The following is a 19,346-nucleotide window of genomic DNA, read 5'->3' as shown; positions in this document are numbered from 1 at the left end:
GTTAGAAAGGCAGGACATGAGGTATTTGAGAGAGAATGAAGTATTGTTAGGATCTTTTAGTTAAGTGAAAAATTTGAAGGATGAGATGAGAGAAACTTACCTCGACTAGTTCCGATAAGCTTAATTTTCGAGGACGAAAATTTTTGTTGTTGGGGAGAATGTAAGACCCGTATTTTGGATGATAGGGGACATGGTGGGGACATGGTGGCCACCCACCTCTTTGACTATTGGGAGTGCATTATTGGAGGTGCAATTACGGGGAAGCTTAGCAAGGGAGGGAATTCATTTTTGGTGGGCATGTGAGAAAGAAAGAGAGAGAGAACAGCCAAGGGAGGAAACCTTCCTTCCTTCCTTCCATTTCCAGCCGTCCGAAGAGCACCCATGGAAACTGTACCAACTTCAGAAGGGCTGAGAGGTAGATCTGGGTTGGGCATCTGGTGAGGGTGGAGTTCTTCCAGCAAGATCGGAAGAGAAAGTGGAGAGCTGATGAATTTGCTAGGAGATCTAGAGCTGCATGTATAGGAGGAGATAGATCCCAAAGCTTGCAAGGAAGTCTTCAAGAGGTAAGGGGAGTTTGATTTATTTCATTAATTGTTGGTATAATCTGTATTTTGATGCAAATTTGGGAAGAAGGGGTTGAAAATGGGGTTTTCTGGGTTTCTCTGGAAAATGTGCGATTCTGCAGAATTCTGCAGAATGCGCGTTCGTCCAATTTTGATGAGTCAAAATTGGACGTTCGTCCCAACAGTGCTCGACCAATTAGTGGTCGGCCTAACGTTCGTCCAATTCTGGTGAAATTGGACGTTCGTCCAAATTGCTATGTGGTGAACGTTCGGTTCTAAACGAACGTCCTTGTAGTGAGCGTTCGTCCTTGTAGTGAGCGTTCGTCCTTGTAGTGAGCGTTCGTCCTTGTAGTGAGCGTTCGTCCTTGTAGTGAGCGTTCGTCCTTGTAGTGAGCGTTCGTCCTTGGTGTAGTGAGCGTTCGTCCTTGGTGTAGTGAGCGTTCGTCCTTGGCGTAGTGAGCGTTCGTCCTTGGCGTAGTGAGCGTTCGTCCTTGGCGTAGTGAGCGTTCGTCCTTGGCGTAGTGAGCGTTCGTCCTTGGCGTAGTGAGCGTTCGTCCTTGGCGTAGTGAGCGTTCGTCCTTGGCGTAGTGAGCGTTCGTCCTTGGCGTAATCAAACTAAACCTCAGGTTACCAAATTAAGATCGGACGCTAGCTACCTCAGATCCACTAACATCAAGATCAACTGTTATCTAATAACGCTCGCTACCTGAAAATAATTAACACCAAGACCGAACGTCACTAATAAGAACGCTCGTTACTACCTATAGACTCAACAAGTTTTACTCCCCGTCTCTTTCGCAGAAGTACTCCAAATCCAACTTTATCTACACTACCATCTCTCTCGTATCCGTACGACCATCACGGTTAGAAACCACAGCCACAACATGCAAGATGAATAACCAGAATTATCACACTATAAACCCACTACAAATACTATAACAATTCCCATGATAAATCGACTCACATGACACTGCACACTAGTCTTTCATAAACTGATGTCGTTTACTTGTAATTCGTCGTCATAACCTGCTCTCAATAACAGGCGACCCGAGCCGTCATCCATCGCGACTTCAGACCTATCTCCCCGACTCCTCAAGGACTAACGAGTAAAAACATCGATACTACGCGTAACGATGCACTATACTCAACACGAGCCGAAGTCATTGGGCGAGACATTCACCTCCTCGCGCAGAAGAAGGTGACACTCGAATCTCAGTCTCACGCGTGAGACTAGCAAAAATGCTCAAAAGACAGACAAAGTTATAAGTAAATAACATAGTGTATGTACCACCTCTAACAGAATAAACGTGCTCAATCACGAAGTCATACATATTCCCAATAATATGTATAACTAAACCAATAGAATAAACGTGCTCAATCCCGAAGTCATACATATTCTCAATAATATGTATAACTAAACCAATAGAATAAACGTGCTCAATCACGAAGTCATACATATTCTCAATAATATGTATAACTAAACCAATAGAATAAACGTGCTCAATCACGAAGTCATACATATTCTCAATAATATGTATAACTAAACCAATAGAATAAACGTGCTCAATCACGAAGTCATACATATTCTCAATAATATGTATAACTAAACCAATATTGGATCAAGGAAATAACCAACAATTCTCAATAATTACTTCAAAATACACCCACGGATTATGCATTATTGCCGAACGCTATTTCCAACTCTGATGCTGTCTGAACGAACGTTCTGAAATCAATCTTCATCACAGGCCGAACGCTCACAAACCAAGGCCGAACGCTCACAACACCAAGGACGAACGCTCACAACACCAAGGACGAACGCTCACAATACCAAGGACGAACGCTCACAACGCCAAGGACGAACACTCACTACGCCAAGGACGAACGCTCACTACGCCAAGGACGAACGCTCACTACGCCAAAGACGAACGCTCACTACGCCAAGGACGAACGCTCACTACGCCAAGGACGAACGCTCACTACGCCAAGGACGAACGCTCACTACGCCAAGGACGAACGCTCACTACACCAAGGACGAACGCTCACTACAAGGACGAACGCTCACTACAAGGACGAACGCTCACTACAAGGACGAACGCTCACTACAAGGACGAACGCTCACTACAAGGACGAACGCTCACTACGCCAAGGACGAACGCTCACTACGCCAAGGACGAACGCTCACTACGCCAAGGACGAACGCTCACTACGCCAAGGACGAACGCTCACTACGCCAAGGACGAACGCTCACTACGCCAAGGACGAACGCTCACTACGCCAAGGACGAACGCTCACTACGCCAAGGACGAACGCTCACTACGCCAAGGACGAACGCTCACTACGCCAAGGACGAACGCTCACTACACCAAGGACGAACGCTCACTACACCAAGGACGAACGCTCACTACAAGGACGAACGCTCACTACAAGGACGAACGCTCACTACAAGGACGAACGCTCACTACAAGGACGAACGCTCACTACAAGGACGTTCGTTTAGAACCGAACGTTCACCACAGAGCAATTTGGACGAACGTCCAATTTCACCAGAATTGGACGAACGTTAGGCCGACCACTAATTGGTCGAGCACTGTTGGGACGAACGTCCAATTTTGACTCATCAAAATTGGACGAACGCGCATTCTGCAGAATTCTGCAGAATCGCACATTTTCCAGAGAAACCCAGAAAACCCCATTTTCAACCCCTTCTTCCCAAATTTGCATCAAAATACAGATTATACCAACAATTAATGAAATAAATCAAACTCCCCTTACCTCTTGAAGACTTCCTTGCAAGCTTTGGGATCTATCTCCTCCTATACATGCAGCTCTAGATCTCCTAGCAAATTCATCAGCTCTCCACTTTCTCTTCCGATCTTGCTGGAAGAACTCCACCCTCACCAGATGCCCAACCCAGATCTACCTCTCAGCCCTTCTGAAGTTGGTACAGTTTCCATGGGTGCTCTTCGGACGGCTGGAAATGGAAGGAAGGAAGGAAGGTTTCCTCCCTTGGCTGTTCTCTCTCTCTTTCTTTCTCACATGCCCACCAAAAATGAATTCCCTCCCTTGCTAAGCTTCCCCGTAATTGCACCTCCAATAATGCACTCCCAATAGTCAAAGAGGTGGGTGGCCACCATGTCCCCACCATGTCCCCTATCATCCAAAATACGGGTCTTACAACCGCTCGCGTAGGCCTTGTGCTGAAAATCTTTTCCTTTTCTTTTATAAAAATTAAAAATCAAATAAAAATATTTTGAAAAGGTTTAAGCACACGTGCGACCGCTCGCGTAGGCCTTGTGTTGAAAATCTTTTCCTTTTCTTTTACAAAAGTTAAAAATCAAATAAAAATATTTGAAAAGGTTTTAAGCACACGTGCGACCGCTCGCGTAGGCCTTGTGCTAGAAAACCTTTTCCTTCTTTATTAAAAGTACTAAAATATTCCCGGCTACAAGTAATCTCTCAGCTAGAACTACGTTACCCTTGATTCTTCACCAAAAATGGAGATACGTAGGAGCAAGGCCAGTCCTTGTCAGGTTCATTTCCCAAAAATACAAAATCATTTCCAAACAAATTTCTCAAACAGTTTCAGAAAGAACTACGTAACCCTGATTTCTCATTTTGAATGAGAATACGTAGGAGCAAGGTCAATCCTTGTCGGGCCCAAAAAAACTAAAAAATATATTTTGTTTATTTAGAGTTTTATTTTAGGGACAATTAAACATTTTGAAAACCACATCATATTCGCGTATTTAGTTAAAGGTACTGCCTTTGGGCAGGCGTTGTAGGGTGCTAACACCTTCCCTACGCGTAACCGACTCCCGAACCTAGAATATGGTTTTCGCGGACTGTGTCTTATTATTTTATGGTTTTTCCGTAGTTTTCCAGAATAAACTATGGTGGCGACTCCAAAATCTCTTTTCGAAACCCGTTTCTTTTTTGGATCGTCGTCCCGTCGCGATTCCGGTTGCGACAGATGGCGACTCCGCTGGGGAAGTTTAGAGAGTCGAGCCATTTAATTAAATGCGCGAATTCGATGTGGTTTTGCTTATGTGTTTTTCTTTCCCTTTTCTCTATTTGTGCTTGATATTTAGAATAACTGCAATAACTGTTGAATATTGAACCCTAGGGTAGACAATATGTTCATATCTGCCTGGGAATTTTTCTGGTTGTTTTGCAGGTGAGGGTTTGGGTGTGCATAATTTCCTCCCTTCACACACACACTTCTAGCATATCATGAGTGGGGCCCTATACCCGGGTCTGAGCGTAGCTTAGAATTAGAGGAGTTGTGTAGTGGTGTCACTCTGGGATGTACTTCCTGTTTGGCTATCGTGAGAACTCCAGCTAGAGTCTGTTCTCTTCATATGTGTTTCCACACCTAGTTGATTACTCGACTGTTGTGGAGATGCTATGAAGGGGGCCATAGCTCTAGTGACCTTTGACCTTTAGGTTCAGGGAATCATCCTTGTGAGATTGCATATACTTGACCTTGAACTCCAAGCAGTGAACCTTTGGTAGGGCACGATGGGAGGAATATGTACTTCTGTAACCCTCACGCTGTTCATTTTTTTTTTTTGTTGTGATATTACATTTCATACCATGCATGTGCTTTGTTTCGTCATGTTGTTTTATTTTCATGCATCATATTCATACATCATTTAGTAACATGTTAATTTTAAAGGAAATCACAGGTACCTACTTGACTTCATACAAGATGGATGTTAACACAAGATCCGATGCTACACGACACACCGATTCTTCCGATTTAAGAAAGAAGTATAGTCTAAGAATCTGTGTTGGAAACTTGACCGGGCTGATAAACTTGGGCAAAAAGCTTAAGACTATAAAGAGAGAAACCTTTCAAAGAAGATATGGAAATTTGTTGAATTTAATGGAGGTTGAAGTACAAATACCCGCTATCACAGCCTTGGCACAATATTATGATTCTCCGCTTCGATGTTTCACATTTCAAGATTTTCAGTTGGCGCCAACCATAGAGGAGTTCGAGCATATCTTGGGTTTGCCACTGGAGGACACCACTCCCTATCAACATTTAGAGCATCATGCCTCTATACCCACCATTGCTACCATTATGAAATTACATCCCAAGGAGCTGGAAGACAGGATGATGATGAGGAATCAATTGCATGGGTTATCACAGGGATATCTAGAGCAGTATTTACATCACCTGGCTGATAAAGAGGATTGGGAAACTTTCATGGATGTATTAGCCCTCACCATATATGGCATTGTCTTGTTTCCCAAAATAGAAGAATTCGTGGATTACACCGCGATAGACGTCTTCGTGGCGAGTAAAACCAGATCAGAGAATCCTGTAACAGCAGTCCTTGCGGATGTTTATGGGTCCTTAAGTTTTTGCCATGAGAGAAAGGGAAAGAAGATTCTTTGTTGCTTACCGGCGTTGTATATATGGATGACAGCGCGCGTGTTTAAGGAGATGGTCGATGTCAAGAGTCTATCGGAGACTTTGTCACACCAAGGGCTTAAAGGTAAAGGAGGAAACGATTGGGCCCGATTCCTTGCTGGTTTGAGCGAAAGAAGTATAAAATGGCGCCTTCCTTGGCTCGGAAATAAACTGGCTATCCAACATTGTGGTAGTTTTCCTAACGTGCCTCTCATAGGTGCCCGGTACTGTATAAATTACAACCCTCTTTTGGTGCAAAGACAATTTGGGCATCCCATGAAAGGGGCACCTTCATCAGATTACCTTGCTACCCTATTCATTTATTACGAAGACGGGCATTTCATCGAACTGTTAAGAAAGGTTAAAAGTGCATGGGAAAATGTTGTTCGAGCAGAGAAGGACTTGAGGGATGGAGTAGTGGATAGCAGGGTTAGTTATTACACCTGGATTCTGGAGAGAGTGAAAGTAGTCAAGCTGCCTTTCAAGCCAATCAAGGATCAATCAGTTAGTGAAGGACCATCCCAAGCTCCAGAAAGTGAAGAGGTGCAACAATTAAAAGCTGAGATGGAGAAATTGAAAATGAGGAATGCTAGGTTGGAAAACGAATTACAAAGGGCGCGTAATGATCTTGTGGATATGAAAAATGATAATGAAGAAAAGTCGCGGGCTTATGAAAACCTTGTCAAAAGCCAGAAGGCTGAGAGGGATTACACATTTCGAGTGAAACAGGATCTAGCTGCCGCGAGTAAGGAATTATCCATGAGGGTAAATGAGAAGAAGGTGGCTTTAGAAGAGGGAAAGGAGTGGAAGCACCTCTACGAAGAAGCCAAAAGAGATAAGCGAGAAGCCCTGAAGAGATTAAGAGAAGCGCAGATTCAGATAGAAAAAGCGGGGCATGAGATGAAAGATATGGCCATGTCGTTTGAGGCGGATATGAATCGGGAGCGTTGGAAGCTAACAGAAGCAGAGGAAGAGCATCGAACTCTGATAAAACAAATGAAGGAATATATCGAGGAACAGGAGGAGCGATGGAGGTCGATAGAATTTGAAGAAAGGCATCAGGCCTTGATAAAGCGAATGGAAGAGCACATCGCCGAACAAGAAATGGATGTAAAGCACTGGAAGGAAAGATTCTCTCAGTTGGCTGCTTTGGCAAACGGGGCAATTGAAGACATCCCCAGGATGGTGTCGAATGCTGAAGCAAGCACTCATTTTTGTAACTCATCAGCGGAAATAGAATTGTTTATTAATCATTGTAAATGGTTAGTGCGAGAGATGAAATCTTTCATTGCTCGGGCGCGGGATTGATGTACATCAGAGTTATGTGTTTTGTTCCTTAGACGATGTAATGGATCAAATTTCTTGAAATGAAAGATAGGGGATGTTTGTTTGGTATCGACTTGTGTTAATTTTCCATCAGTATTGTCATTGTTATCTTGTGATTTCCACTTATCACTAGCATGCATCATGTTTTCTTTTTGCATTTTTCATCCTTATCTAATTTAATTTAATAAAAAATAATCATCAGTACAAGTGAGAAAACAACGGCAAGTTTTCCAAGACATCCGTACAGGACCAGAGCTAATTCGAAGGTCATGGAGAATTGGGAGCAGTCACACGAATCTATTAAGGCCGATGTCAGCCAGTTGAAGGATCAGATGGCCCAGATTTTGGCGGCTCTCGAAGCCCTGAAGACTACGGGAGGGGTGACCCCTGCGCAAGTTGAGGGAAGTGCTCAATATTACCCTCCGTTGTTCAGTGCTGGGAGCCAATCTGTTTCATTCCCAATGTATGGATTGCCTCCAGGTTACACCCCACCTGTGGGAGAATACACAGAAGGGGAGCAGACTTCATTCTCTTTCCCTACCACTACTAACGTACCGCCAATCAGTACTCAGGGACCTGTTGTAATGTCTGCACCTATGGTAAATGAAGGGATGTATGCAAGCATGACTGATGGAATACGAGTAACCCCGGTGCCACCTGTGATTACCGGAGAGGGCTTTTCTACAAGGGCTGCGCCATATACTTCGTTTCAGGGGATAACTAGTAATGTTGATGGGGCGAAGGATAAACTGGAGAGCCTAGAGGCAAGATTGAGGGCTGTTGAGGGGTATGAAAGTTATGGATTTGGGGATGTTTCTAGATTGAGCTTGGTTCCTGGCGTCAAAATACCACATAAGTTCAAAGCGCCAGATTTTGAGAAGTATAAGGGAAATACATGCCCAAAGAGCCATCTAACCATGTTTTGCAGAAAGATGGCTGCTTATGCTTATGACGAGCAGCTGCTCATCCCTGTTTTTCAAGATAGTTTGGCTGGAGTGGCGTTAAACTGGTATACCCATTTAGAGCCGACTCAAATTCGTTGTTGGGCGGACTTGGCTGATGCTTTTGTGAAGCAGTATATATATAATACACATGTTGCGCCAGATCGTTTACAGCTGCAAAACATGTCAAAGAAAGACAACGAAACTTTTAAGGAGTATGCTCAGCGGTGGAGGGAATTGGCTGCACAAGTTGAGCCACCTTTGTATGATAGAGAAATGGGGGCAATGTTTGTTAATACGCTCCAACCACCATTCTATGAACATATGGTGGGAAATGTATCTTCAAATTTTGCCGAAATCATCGTGATAGGCGAGCGGATAGAGATCGGGTTGAAGAATGGGAAGATTGCATATGGCTCATCGGTGGTTGCACATTCCAAAAAACCCAATTTCAACTCAGGAAAAAGAAAGGAAGGAGATGTGCATGCAACATCTGCAACCCCGGTGTGGAGAGGTCAAGTTCCCACTCATAACTATCGACCATACTGGGGTCAACATCCACATGCAGCTAATGCGTCATTTGGTCATCAAATTAGGCCTCAACAGCAACCAGGGTACTATCAACCACAATACATTCCGACGAATAATTGGAGGGGAGGGGCGAACGTAGGTTCCAATATGAATGTGGGTCCAAATACTTATCCAAGAAGGAACCAAGAAAGAAATTATGTTAACTTTACCCCAATTCCTACTACTTATACGGAATTATTACCTCATCTTATCAAACAAGGTCTGGTTGTCGTTTGTCCCCTGAAGCCTTTGCAGCCTCCATACCCAAGAGGTTATGATGCAGATGCAAAGTGTAGCTATCATGGAGGGGCCGCTGGTCATTCCACTGAGAGGTGTCTGGCTTTCAAGCATAAAGTGCAGACTCTAATTGATTCTGGGTGGTTAAAGTTCCAAGAGGATAAGCCTAATATTGAGGCCAATCCTTTATCTGGGCATGGAAGTGCTTCGACGAATGCTGTCGAAGTAAAAGAGCATGAGCTGGTGAAGAATGTGAAAGAAGTCAGGAGCTCTAGGAGGTTTATTTTGGAGGCGTTGCTGAAAGTGGGTATCTTGAAGGGTGATTATAATGAGAGTATGGCATGCGCGCTCCACCCAGATGCTGAGCACTCTATTGAGGAGTGTGTTAAGTTTGAAGAAATTCTGCAAGACCTGTTAGATCGTGGCCTGATGCAGGTATGCTACAAGAAGGAGGAGGGAAATGTATTTGCACAAACTGGTGATGAATCCGGCATGAGTTTACCAGAACCATTGGTGATTCGTTTCACTAAGACTACCTCTATCCCACCAACTCAAGGAAGGTCGCCCGTTGTTATCCGTGTACCAGCTCCTTTTCCTTACAAGAACGAAAAAGCCGTCCCATGGAGATATGGGACGCATGCGTCAAGCGAAGAACAAAGCGTTGACCCTGTCGTCAAAAACATATCAGGGATAGGTGGAATGACTAGGAGTGGTCGAATTTTCACATCACCAGAGTTGGCACGAGAAAGAGTCAATGATAAGGAAGCAACGATGGCCGCGAAGGCAAAAGAATTCTTAAAGGGGAAGGGTGCACAGACGGAGGAGATCCCCGACAAGGAAGAGAGGAGAGAAGTTTCTGAAGAGGAGGCTTGTGAATTTTTAAAATTCATACAACAAAGTGAATATAAGGTGGTAGAACAGTTAAACCGTATGCCTGCTCGTATATCCTTGTTAGACCTTCTCATGCATTCAGCATCACATAGAAAGTTGCTAATGAAGATACTCAGTGAGGCTCACGTAGAGCAAGGTATTTCGTTGAATAAATTCGAGGGTATTGTTGGCAATATTGTTGCTAATAATTATCTCACCTTTACGGATGAAGAGATACCAGCTGAGGGAAGAGGGCATAACAAGGCTCTTCACGTCTCTGTGAAATGCCTGGATCATGTTATAGCACGTGTTTTAGTGGACAATGGGTCCTCTTTGAATGTCATGCCGAAAGCAACCTTGGAAAAGCTACCTTGCGAAGGAATGCATATGAGACCGAGTTCAATGATTGTGAGGGCGTTTGATGGTAGCAAACGAGAGGTGATGGGAGAGGTGGATTTACCAATGCAAGTTGGCCCTTGTGTCTTTCAAATAACGTTCCAGGTTATGGATATCCTGCCAGCTTATAGTTGTCTGTTGGGGCGCCCATGGATCCATTCGGCTGGGGTTGTGCCTTCTACACTACACCAGAAGTTGAAGTATGTGATGGGAGATAAGCTGGTGATAGTATCAGGAGAAGAAGATCTTCTTGTGAGTGGGCCATCATCCACACGCTACATCGAGGCGGCTGAAGAAGCTCTCGAAACAGCCTTCCAGTCGTTGGAGATTGTGGGAAATGCTTGTGTGGAACCGTTTCCAGTAAATCCTCGTCTATCATGTGCTTCTATTATGATGGCCAAGATTATGATAAAAGGGGGCTATGTATATGGGGAAGGTTTGGGCAAATATCGGCAGGGGCGAGCATTCCCTATAGAAATCGTTGAAAACAAGAACAGATATGGCTTGGGATACAAACCTACCAAGGAAGACAGGAAAAGGATGATTGAAGAAAGAAAAGAACGCAGTTTGGCCCGTGCAGAAAGACGAGGGCCCAAAGAGAGCAAAATTCACATTGTTGACATCAAGGAAAGCTTCCGCAGTGCAGGGTGGATCAACACTGGCCAGATAGCAGCTGTGGAGGATGAAGAAAGGACTCAAAGTTTGAGCTTTGTGTGGGCTTGCTCCCCTGATACTCAACTCAACAATTGGGAAACACTGGATTTACCTGTGATGCTTAATGTGAACAAAATGTAATAGTTTTAATTAAGCTTATAGTTTCGATTGGGGCTTTAGAACTGAGATTTTGCGGATTGATTCTTTTTTACTTTTCACTCAGCGTGATAATAAAGATGCATTTCATCATCATTTGGCATTTTTCTTTGTTTATCTTATTTATTTATACTTTTTCATAAATTTAAATGATGCAGATGTGACAATGATTGTTTTGAAAATAACGATATCAATGTTCCTAATTTTGAGCACCCTATCAATAATACGGAAGATGATTTCGAAGATGATGTGGAACCCTCTCCAGAATTGTTGAGATTAGTGGAACAAGAATCTAAGGAGATTAAACCCCATCAGGAGGAGATTGAAATACTCAACTTGGGAGAGAAGGATGAGATAAAGGAGGTGAAAATCGGTACTAGTATGAAAACGGAAGTGAGGGAAAGATTGCGTGTACTGTTGAAGGAATTTAAAGATGTGTTCGCGTGGTCTTACAATGACATGCCGGGTCTAGATACCGATATTGTGCAGCATAGGCTCCCACTCAAGCCGGAATGCCCTCCAGTCAAGCAAAAATTGAGAAGAATGAAGCCGGAAATGTCCTTAAAAATTAAAGAAGAGGTCCAAAAGCAATTTGACGCAGGATTTTTGGCTGTGGCAAGATACCCACAATGGGTAGCGAATGTTGTACCAGTGCCTAAGAAGGATGGGAAGGTTCGAATGTGTGTTGACTATCGTGATTTAAATCGTGCAAGTCCGAAAGATAATTTCCCGTTACCACACATCGATACTCTGGTTGATAATACGGCCAAATTTTCGTTATTTTCGTTCATGGACGGATTCTCGGGGTATAATCAAATTAAAATGGCACCGGAAGATATGGAAAAAACGACCTTTATCACGTTATGGGGAACATTCTGTTATAAGGTGATGTCTTTTGGACTCAAGAATGCTGGGGCAACATACCAAAGGGCAATGGTGACACTCTTTCATGATATGATGCATAAGGAAATTGAAGTTTATGTGGATGACATGATTGCAAAGTCGAAGTCAGAAGAGGAGCATATTTTCAATCTAAGGAAATTATTTGAGAGACTGAGAAAATACAAGCTCAGGTTAAATCCCACCAAATGCACGTTTGGAGTAAAGTCTGGAAAATTGTTGGGCTTTATTGTCAGCCAAAGAGGGGTAGAAGTTGATCCTGACAAAGTAAGAGCGATAACGGAAATGCCTGCGCCCAGAACAGAAAAAGAGGTTCGAGGTTTTCTGGGAAGGCTGAACTACATTGCTAGGTTCATCTCCCAATTAACTGCTACTTGTGAACCAATGTTCAAGTTGCTACGAAAAAATCAGGCTGTAGTCTGGAATGAAGATTGTCAAGTTGCTTTCGAAAAGATCAAACAATACCTGCAGGACCCTCCTGTATTGCGTCCACCTATGCCAGGAAGACCGCTCATTTTGTATTTGACCGTACTGGATAATTCAATGGGTTGTGTATTGGGTCAGCATGATGAAGACGGGAAAAGAGAGCATGCCATATATTACTTGAGCAAGAGGTTCACAGATTGCGAACAACGATATTCGTCGTTAGAGCGAACTTGTTGTGCACTGGCGTGGGCTGCTCATCGTTTAAGGCAATATATGTTGAGTCACTCTACTTGGTTGATATCTAAAATGGATCCTATCAAGTACATATTCGAAAAGCCCGCTCTCACTGGAAGGATAGCTCGATGGCAGATGCTATTATCGGAGTACGACATTGTATATGTTACTCAGAAATCTATCAAGGGTAGCTCTTTAGCAGAATTTTTAGCCCATCAACCCATTAGTGATTATCAGCCGATGCAACCTGAGTTTCCTGATGAAGATATCATGGCTTTATTTGCTGAGAGCAGAGATGACAAAAATGAAAATGCTTGGACAGTGTTATTCGATGGGGCATCGAATGTAATGGGGCATGGAATAGGGGCAGTGCTTATCTCTCCTAAGAATCAATACATTCCAATGACGGCAAGGTTGTGTTTTAATTGCACAAATAATATCGCAGAATACGAAGCCTGTGCTATGGGTATTCGAGCAGCAATAGAGTCTAAAGCAAAAATTCTGGATGTATACGGAGATTCAGCTTTGGTTATCCATCAATTGAAGGGAGAGTGGGAGACTAGGGATACTAAATTAATTCCATACCAAGCTTACATCAGGGGATTAATTGAGTATTTCGATTCCATCACGTTTAATCATATACCGCGAGAAGATAATCAATTAGCAGACGCGTTGGCTACCTTGTCGTCGATGTTTGAAGTTGATCAAGATGCAGAATTGCCAATGATTGAAATGAAGAGTCATGCGGGGCTAGTGTATTGTCATTTCATCGAGGAGGAAGTAGATGGTAAACCTTGGTACTTTGATATCAAGCATTATCTTAAGACTCGAGAATATCCAGAGAAGGCATCCGAAAACGATAAAAGGGCGTTAAGGAGGTTGGTTGGCAGTTTCATTTTGAGTGGGGATATTCTATATAAGAGGAATCATGACATGGTTCTCCTCAGATGCGTAGATGCAAAAGAAGCCGAGCTGATACTAAAAGAAGTGCATGAGGGTACATTTGGCACGCACATGAATGGGCACTCAATGGCCAGGAAGATACTGAGAGCGGGGTATTTTTGGTTGACTATGGAAAATGATTGTTGTACACATGTGAGAAAGTGTGAGAAATGCCAGGTATACGCAAGTAATATCAATATGCCACCCACGACCTTGAACGTGTTGTCTGCACCGTGGCCCTTTTCGATGTGGGGAATAGATGTCATCGGAGCTATAGAGCCAAAAGCGTCAAATGGACACCGTTTCATATTAGTCGCAATCGACTACTTCACCAAGTGGGTTGAGGCTGCTTCTTATGCTAATGTGACTAGAAAGGTGGTGACCAAGTTCATAAAAAAGGAGTTGATTTGCAGATACGGGCTCCCTAACAGGATCATCACCGATAATGCCACTAACTTGAATAACCAGATGATGACAGAGTTATGTGAGGAGTTCAAAATTCATCATCTTAATTCTTCTCCTTATCGTCCAAAGATGAATGGGGCAGTAGAGGCTGCTAACAAAAATATCAAGAAGATTGTGCAGAAGATGGTGGTCACATATAAGGATTGGCATGAAATGCTTCCTTTTGCTTTACATGGTTATCGCACTTCGGTACGAACATCGACTGGGGCAACGCCTTTCTCGCTTGTATATGGAATGGAAGCAGTACTTCCGTTTGAAGTGGAAATTCCGTCCTTACGAGTTTTAATGGAAACCCAATTAGAAGAGGCTGAGTGGGTTCAAGCTCGTTTCGACCAGCTCAATCTCATCGATGAAAAAAGATTAACAGCAGTATGCCATGGACAATTGTACCAAAGAAGAATGAAGAAGGCATTTGATAAAAAGGTACACACAAGAGAATTTCATGAAGGTGAGCTGGTGTTGAAGAAGATTCTACCTATACAAAAGGATCATAGAGGCAAATGGACTCCAAATTATGAAGGGCCATTTGTAGTGAAAAAAGCATTTTCTAGTGGGGAACTAATTCTCACGAGAATGGACGGAGAGGAGTTACCATTGCCAGTTAATTCTGATGCAGTAAAAAAGTTTTACGCATGATGATTCCGTGATAGTGGTTGCTATTAAGGGGATGTTGATATTATCGTTAAAGATTATTGTACTCTGTGTTTTTTTTAATAAAGGAAGTTTGCGTAGTTCATTCATATTTTGGTTGTTTGCATCCCATCTGAAATATTGCATGTCACGCTGAGCTGTTAAGTAATCAAGGAAAAATGAAAATGAAAATAAGTAAACGCATGTCGATAAAAGCATCACAGGTATATCAGGTTGGTGAGCTCGGTCCTGGAGGATGTCGAAAAAGGAAAACGAAAAAAAAGAAGGTCACATGTTGAGTTTGTTGTTAATAAAGTTGTCAAGGACATAGTATTTTCACACACAAAAAAAAAAAAAAACAAAAAAAAGAAGAAGAGGGTTTTGAAAAAATACCGTTGGAGAGCCCTTTCTTGATTCAAGGTTTTGGGTGTAACCGGTGTTCTTATCTTGATAAAGCATCTGCATTCACATTACTTGAACCCTATTTTTTCCGTTTCCCACAAGACGAAGGATTTCGCCATATGCCTAATATTGGGGCAGTTTTCATCATGTTACATATCACCGATAATCCGTTGATTAGGGAGATGAGATAAAATAAAAAAAAATAAAAAAAAAGAGAAGAAGAAGGAGAAAACAAAGGAAACAAAACAAAGGAAAAATGAAGTTGATGTGTCAAGTACTACATAGTTTAGTTTCAGGGTTAAACTCAAGAGAAAGTCAGACAAACAAGATTCGGAGTGACGTGTGGCCGTTTTTCGTTACCCAATCGTCAAAAGCAGTTCAACCAATTGCACCCCTTTTGAGCCAAAATGCATAATTGTTTTCATCACCCTAGACAAGAATCATTAGCAGGTCGACGTCAATTTAAAAGGGTACATCATAAGCATCCAAAGAAAAAGGAAAAAATGAATGAAAAGGAAAGTATCATAAAAGATCACAACAGGGGCAACGAAAAGAATGATCCAAAGGGAAAGAAAGAAAAAACAACAATAAATATGCCTGAAGTTCAAATCCCTAAGGACAGTTGACTGGGCACCTTGCAAATGATTCTTGTCTAAAGATTTTAACCGTCAAACAATTATTTGGGCCTTCATTATCCTTTCTTTCAAAACCCTTTGACCTTTAACCACGGTACAAGCCCATAAAAGTCCACGCTGACTGAAGACTGTTGGTCCTAATCTTTCTCACGAATTTAACTTTGAAACAAAATGATGTGGTGAACGACACAATTCAGTGTTATTTTCAAAAAAAAAAAAAAAAAAAAAAAAAAAAAAAAGAGGTCTCCCTGTCAATCGAAGATCATCCAATTTGGGGGAATCCTTTATACTCAAATCTTTTCACTTTTCCATTGTGCAAAATTGGGGCAGTATGGGAGCACAATATGTTAATATCACTTTTCCCCAAATGAGGGGCACACATACGTTAATTTTTGCTCACAGAAAATCATTATTCATTTGTTTTTCATAGCCATTCTTCCACATCATACAGGGTTCAAGTTAATTTGGATTGCAAAAAGCGATAAAAAGAATTTTAACTTAGGGTTACACTTTCTTCCTGCTCATTAAAGGGTTCTATACCAATCAACGTTGTTTTAAGGAATGCGTTTTGAACATACATTGTGTTTGATGACAATTTTAACAATGGATTCCAAGCATGGAATTTTCAAAGAAAACAAAAAAAAAAAAATAAATAAATAAATAAATAAATAAAATAATAATAAAAAAAATGATGATGAAAAGCGAGAGTAAGAGAAAAGACCAAAATGAAGGTCTCATGTGTCCATGCATCCATGCATCATCATGACATAACATCATCTTAGAGGAAGCGAGGAGAATTGTTTGCAAAATCTTCATGTTTTACTTGGCATTTATCAACTTTTCAAAGTTACAAATCATGGTTTTAGTTTTCTGTTATCGACCCTCTGCATGGCAATGGTCAGATTTAAATTTCTGTTCTGTGAGTTTGGCCCTCTGCGAGGCAATGGTCAAATCCAGGTTTTAGTTTTCTGTTATCGACCCTCTGCATGGCAATGGTCGGATTTAAATTTCTGTTCTGTGAGTTTGGCCCTCTGCGAGGCAATGGTCAAATCCAGGTTTTAGTTTTCTGTTATCGACCCTCTGCATGGCAATGGTCGGATTTAAATTTCTGTTCTGTGAGTTTGGCCCTCTGCGAGGCAATGGTCAAATCCAGGTTTTAGTTTTCTGTTATCGACCCTCTGCATGGCAATGGTCGGATTTAAATTTCTGTTCTGTGAGTTTGGCCCTCTGCGAGGCAATGGTCGAATCCAGGTTTTAATTTTTTGTTATCGACCCTCTGCATGGCAATGGTCGGATTTAAATTTCTGTTCTGTGAGTTTGGCCCTCTGCGAGGCAATGGTCAAATCCAGGTTTTAATTTTTTTGTTATCGACCCTCTGCGTGGCAATGGTCGGATTTAAATTTCTGTTCTGTGAGTTTGGCCCTCTGCGAGGCAATGGCCGAATCCAGGTTTTAATTTTTTGTTATCGGCCCTCTGCATGGCAATGGTCGGATTTAAATTTTTGTTCTGTGAGTTTGGCCCTCTGCGAGGCAATGATCAAATCCAGGTTTTAGTTTTTTTTTTTATACTTTAATTGACATTGGTCATTTGGCATCGTGACTTGAATTATTTTGTTCGTTTTCTTTCATGATTGAAACCCGGACAAAATTAGTGTCTTTATCTTTACTTAGCTTTACTTAAATAATACGAAAAGATTAAATTTTCATATTATTTAGTAATATCTAAGTAAAGAGGGGCAGCTGTCAACACTCAATTTTGTCCGGGTTGTAAAAAATGTGTTTTTATTTTTTATTTTTTATTATTTTTCTTTATTTCACCTTTTTGTTTTATTCTATTTCTATGTATTCAGATTTGTTTGCTTGTAATTCAATTTCTATTTTATTTCTTATTTTCAATTTGTTTTAATAGAGTTAATTAATTAAAATAATTAAAAAATTGAAAAATAAAAAAAAATAAATAAAAAAAATGAAATAAAATCAAATAATAATAATAAAATAAAATTGAAACAAAAAAATAAATAAAAAGAAAAATCAAAACGTGGGAAATGGGTATGTGAGACGTGTCCGAAGGAGGGAGACCGGGGTTGTTAAGGAGAATTTTTCCAAGATTTTTGGAAGGAAGGGGACCAGGGAGTTAGAGGGTGATTTTGGGTCAAGATTTTGGGGAGCAGAATTCTGTTGGATCAGAGAGAGAAAAAAGGAAAAAGGGTGCACACGAGAAACCATCATCTGGGATCATCACCCAGAATCATCATCGGCACTGGTACTGGCAAGAGGAGGTCACCGGATACACAACTAGCAGTAGCAGCAGCCCCAGCAGCAGGTAGGTTTTTGCTCACTTGTACATTCAAATTCATCATATATGCTTACTGCATAAGCTCCTTGCACCCCTGTCTCGCCAGCCCATTCACCATTGTCACAGAATCACCTATCCCACTCATGCTCATATGCACACTACACACTCATCGTTTCCAATACCAAATGGACAAGATTCAACCAACATTAAACCCATCAGTAAACATTAAAAAATTAGGGGAAGCAGAGAGGTAAAAATGGTGTTGCAGGGGGGCATTAGGCCTTCGAGAAAATCCTCGAATGGGGAGGAAGAGGGTGGCTGATTGTTTCATGGTTGGCGGTTTGGAAGTAGTAGTCTGCTGTGTGGTGGTGGCAGTGGCGTCGCTAAGGTCATCCTAGTAGGTGATGGTGATCGTGTAGGTGGCCGAGAAGGTGGACGAGTATAGGCACGGGGGGAACATTATCGTGACAGTGGTCATGTTTGTCGTGGAGGCTTTAGCAATGGTGAAGTTGATGTTGATGGGTGATGATGGCACGAGCGGATCGGAGATGAAGACGGAGGAAAACCATCCCTGAGAATCGCTGGTTTTCGAAGAGAGAGGAGTGGAGACGGTGGTTTCTTGGCTGACGGTGGTTCTGGTTGTGCGAGGGGTCGTCGGCGAGGCCAAGGCGCGTTCTGTTTGAGGCGACGGTGGCCGGCTATGGCAGAGCGGGCGATGAACTTGTGGTGTCGAGCAGGAGACCTTGGGTCTCTAGAGAGGCCGTGAGCTAGAGAGTGGGAAGGAGGATGAACCTCCTGAACCCCTAGAAAATTCTAGGTTAGAAATTGACCATGTGGGCCGGGCCCAGAAATGAGCGTACGTCCGGGAGCCTTGGGCCTCTTTTGGAACGCTCGTTATATAGCGTTCGTTCGCCATCTCCCCAACACGAACGCTTGTTATGAAAACCAACGAGTGCTAGTTATCCAAACGAGCGAACGCTCGTTATCCTTAAGCCTTTTTGACCGTTCGTTCAACATTCTCACCAATGAGCGCTCGTTCGCCATCTCCCCACAACGAACGCTCGTTACTTAGCGCTCGTTCGCTACTTCCACAGCGAACGCTCGTTACTTAGCGCACGTTCGCCACTTCCACGGAGAACGCTCGTTACTTAGCGCTCGTTCGTCACTTCCACAGCGAACGCTCCTTACTTAGCGCTCGTTTGCCACTTCCACAGCGAGCGCTCGTTACTTAGCGCTCGTTCGCCACTTCCACAGCGAACGCTCGTTACTGAGCGCCCGTTCG

The 19,346-nt window shown here is 42.5% G+C and overlaps 1 protein-coding gene across 1 annotated transcript; it reads left to right on the top strand.

Annotated features, from left to right (window-relative positions):
- The first annotated feature begins 7,580 nt into the window (after positions 1 to 7,580).
- LOC128194371 (uncharacterized) lies at positions 7,581 to 14,738 on the top strand. The gene is made up of 2 exons (XM_052869954.1): positions 7,581 to 11,116; positions 11,294 to 14,738. The coding sequence occupies exons 1-2, from the start codon at positions 7,581 to 7,583 to the stop codon at positions 14,736 to 14,738; spliced, it is 6,981 nt and encodes a 2,326-aa protein (XP_052725914.1).
- Positions 14,739 to 19,346: the final 4,608 nt, after the last annotated feature.

This window comes from Vigna angularis, chromosome 10 (assembly GCF_016808095.1).
Source record: "Vigna angularis cultivar LongXiaoDou No.4 chromosome 10, ASM1680809v1, whole genome shotgun sequence".
NCBI lineage: Eukaryota > Viridiplantae > Streptophyta > Magnoliopsida > Fabales > Fabaceae > Vigna > Vigna angularis.
This window is presented reverse-complemented; position numbering and strand designations above follow the sequence as displayed.

Excerpts from the sequence above, each read along its gene's own strand:
- LOC128194371 (XM_052869954.1), top strand. The coding sequence starts at position 7,581 with ATGGAGAATTGGGAGCAGTCACACGAATCTATTAAGGCCGATGTCAGC. Across the intron at positions 11,117-11,293 it reads ATGCTTAATGTGAACAAAAT|ATGTGACAATGATTGTTTTG; the intron begins GTAATAGTTTTA and ends TAAATGATGCAG.